This window comes from Phytophthora infestans, genomic scaffold (genome assembly GCF_000142945.1).
Source record: "Phytophthora infestans T30-4 supercont1.18 genomic scaffold, whole genome shotgun sequence".
Taxonomy (NCBI): Eukaryota; Oomycota; class Peronosporomycetes; order Peronosporales; family Peronosporaceae; genus Phytophthora; species Phytophthora infestans.
This window is the reverse complement of record NW_003303741.1, coordinates 770,659-774,075: the sequence shown is the minus strand read 5'-3', so window position 1 is coordinate 774,075 and position 3,417 is coordinate 770,659. Positions and strand designations below refer to the sequence as shown.

Here is a 3,417-nt window from a genome sequence, read left to right as displayed (position 1 = left end):
CCCACTGCGAAGAGCTGTCAACGTGTGCTCAATCGGCCCCGGAATCGGCTCGCAATTACCGAGATATCCACGCTGGATAAGGTCCCATCGAGAGCTCCCCGCGTACGTATGCACTAACGTTTCCAAGTTCCTTTCCAATCTCCTGTCAGTGTTAATAATATCGTCTGGTGTAAAACTAGAGACTATTGCAATAAGACACTCGTCTGCAGATTGCCTAAAAGCCTGGCATTCTTCATCATTCTCCATGTCAGGAAGGATCGGTAAAGAATACTGTTGCGCCAAGGCTTTCAACTCTGCAACAAAGTGGGATGTAAACATCACGAATAGTGGACAGTGCAAGTGATCTTCGCTGTTCCTATACGCCGTCGATACGTTAGGTCGAGGAGTATTTTTCATTTTCTGCTGGTGGGTAAGCGCCAGCATACGTTGTCGAAGATGGAAGCGATGACTTACAGGCAGCCACTTGAGACGGATGAAGAATCTCTCCATAGCAACGGACTGTTGATGTTTCAAGTAGTTGAATTGGAGCAGCAAGTTCACATCCTGGACGTGTACAAAGTCAATAGCGTTAGCAGAAAATCTGTCCTGTCCATGCTCGAGTCGATGATAGCTCTCTAGCGCAAGGGCACGCAGCCTCAAGAGACTTGGAGAGAGTATCGACTCCGATCTTTTCACTGCGCAATGAGCAGTAGTTGCCACTTGCACGTTCAGTAGTGACAGCTTCGAAACGAGAGTCTGTAGCCATGTTGGATGCTTTGTCGACTGTGATACGCTCTCAAAAGCATCGACCTTGTTGTCCTGACGTTGATATCCATACTGTTCGCCTACCTCTTTCCATTGTTGGTCTCGTCGATTGGGTAACTCGCGTAGTAGTACTAGACCGTCTTGAGTTTTCAATAGTAAATCTTCCAGGTCTTTTCCACTTGAACTACATGTAGTCGATTCCTGCTTAATCTTCATCGCGTATTGGAGAAACGATTTCCATTCCAACGAGAAATTCTGTCAGGGGTACAAAAATGTGCAAGTTCAACGACTCTATAAAGTAATTTTATGTTTGTAATATGCTCGATACCTGAGCTGTGCGCTGCAGTCGCTCATTTGCCTCCACCAGTTCGGCCTGTCTTCGAGATATGGCAGTCGGTTCTAGAGTAGCATCGTCCAGATTGTCGGACTGATCTTTGCGAATATGCTGTCGCTGCTTTTCTCGTATTTCCATCCTACACAAGCACCGAATTTGCAGGTGTGTGTCGACATGGACACAGGATAATGAAGAAGAAACGGTTTTGCTGCAAGAATAGCAGTGCCAGTTATAAAGAATAAATAAAGAGATCATGTAGTAGACTATTAAATGCGCCACGTGAGCACGATTGCTGAAGCAGAGTCGCTCTTTTTGACATCGTCAGAAGCCTCTGGTGGGATTCTCGATATCCAGGAGGCGCAGCAGATGCTCGATCGGCTAGAATTCTCGAAGCTCCACGCAATTGGACGCTATAATATGAATTGCTATACTTTATAAAAATAATGCAAATCTTCGATTTCACTCACAAAAAATAATACATGGTCAAAGCTTCCAAAGCTTAATGCTTGGGTATACAATTCGTACATGTAGGGAAATGCCCGCCAAAAGCATCCAGCATGTGGTCTTTTTTATCGTTGGATCGCCGCTCTTTAACGATGCAGCAGCGTTGCAAAAGTGCTGTAACGGGGCGATAGTACGGCAGGATCACATCTGCGGCATCACATTCACTTGCAAATTTGCAGCACCGTCGTCAGACCAAGCACCAGTCAGATCCCTGCGCCATGGCATCTCGCAGCACTCCTCCACTGAGCACTCTTCTCTATGTACGCGACAAGGCAGCAGAGCCCAAGAGAACGATGAAGGCCACCGTCGGTGGTACAATGAGCTCTCGCGATTCCTTCGAGGCGAAACTCGTGCGCACGATACATGAAGTCTTTGCCGCCAAGGAAGAGAGCCAACGACTGCCTACTGATCTCGTCACGAAGGAGAGCAAAAACGTGTTCTGGCGGCAATTTGTCATCTCAAAGGCAGCGATGATTGCGGGTCACCGCTAGAATTGAGCACGGGGGAAGGAAAAGGAAGTCAAATACATGTACGATATTCGGTAAATCCTATGGTTAGTATCGCAACACGCCCTAAGGTCAGCCTTTTGTTTGTTTGTTTGTCAGCGAGTGTCACTTTACTTTGTGGGGGAGGGGGACAACGAAGCGCGTATTTCGCCACAAAACTTCCAGTGGCAAAATTGGTACGAAACGTAAAGCACAAATGCAAGACGTCAATATTCGTATACGCATCAAAGCTCGCAGTCCAAAGCATTCAGCAAGTCTTACAATCGCTGCTGCTATGGTAATAAACGTTCGGATATCCGTAGCATGAATAGTAATTTATACGCAAGGTGGATTGAGTGCTGGCAGTGCTACCCACGCTAGGTTATACCCAGTTGCATTTCCTTAAATTTTCGTGTAGTACTGTGCGGCATCGAGCCGCTGGCGCGCTTGGTGTGGTTTGCACTGTAGCCAACGCGTATTCCTCCTACTGGTACTACTAGCACTTTCCTGTGAGTGCTATCCGAATATACAAATTCAACGCTACTAAGTTTATAAATCATTGAAAATTGTAGATCACCGCGGTAATCGCCGAAAATTCAACCTCTAGGGCCGACCTAGCTGCACGAATGCGTGCGAACTGATGAGATGGGCCGTTGTTGCGCGCTTCCGCACGCTCACCGTGGCCTTACTGTCCTCCGATGCCGACCCGGCATTGGTTTTTTTGCCGGGAAGCAGCATCCTCATCTTTTGCGAAAACTTCGAGTTGTGACGCTGCTGATTCGTGGTGGTGGTGGCTGCGGCAGTCTGGTTGATCGCCTTGTCAGTCCTGTTGTCAACGTTCGCTTGGGTCTTGTCATGTAGGAGCTTGAGACTGCCGTGGGTGTTCAAAGGGAGTGCGAAGCGAGTGTGTGCATTCATCGCGGTATTATAGCTGGAGTCTTGGGGTGCTGTTGATCTGCGATGCAAGTTGCAAAGTGAGAAGCTCCGTGCCGCTTCCAGCTGAGCAGTACCATCATTCCTGAAAAATGCATTGCTATCTTCATTCACTATCGAATGAAGAGAACTGAAGTTGCCTTGAGGGGCCCATGATCGCCATTTTCTGAGCACCCAGTCAATAGTCAGCTAGAAATTGTAGTCTTCAGTTTTCGAAGTGCAAAGATGGGGTAATCGTCAAAGTGACGCATCAAGATCCTGTTATCCTGTATGAACTCTGTCATCGGACACCAAGCGTTAATTTGTATGATACAGTATATCTTATGCTGTTTTTCGATTATTGCGATTTGAGATAGGTCGTGTTCGCCGATTAAAAACTTGAAAGTGAATGAATGGTGGTAGTGTTTGTACTGTACA

General features: G+C 47.1%; 2 protein-coding genes across 2 annotated transcripts in view; both read right to left on the bottom strand.

The window, feature by feature from the left end:
• Window positions 1–287: 287 nt before the first annotated feature.
• Window positions 288–960, bottom strand: PITG_10332 (uncharacterized protein; the record flags this gene model as incomplete). The annotated part of the gene is made up of 4 exons (XM_002902101.1): window positions 288–291; window positions 362–580; window positions 662–762; window positions 829–960. The coding sequence occupies 4 exons, from the start codon at window positions 958–960 to the stop codon at window positions 288–290; spliced, it is 456 nt and encodes a 151-aa protein (XP_002902147.1).
• A 1,710-nt stretch (window positions 961–2,670) lies between these two features.
• Window positions 2,671–3,417, bottom strand: part of PITG_10331 (uncharacterized protein) — a gene marked incomplete at both ends in the record, with an annotated part of 2,063 nt that continues 1,316 nt past the window's right edge. The window contains one exon of the mRNA XM_002902100.1: window positions 2,671–3,014. Coding sequence (XP_002902146.1) covers window positions 2,671–3,014 — 344 coding nt within the window. The remainder of the gene's footprint in view (window positions 3,015–3,417) is intronic.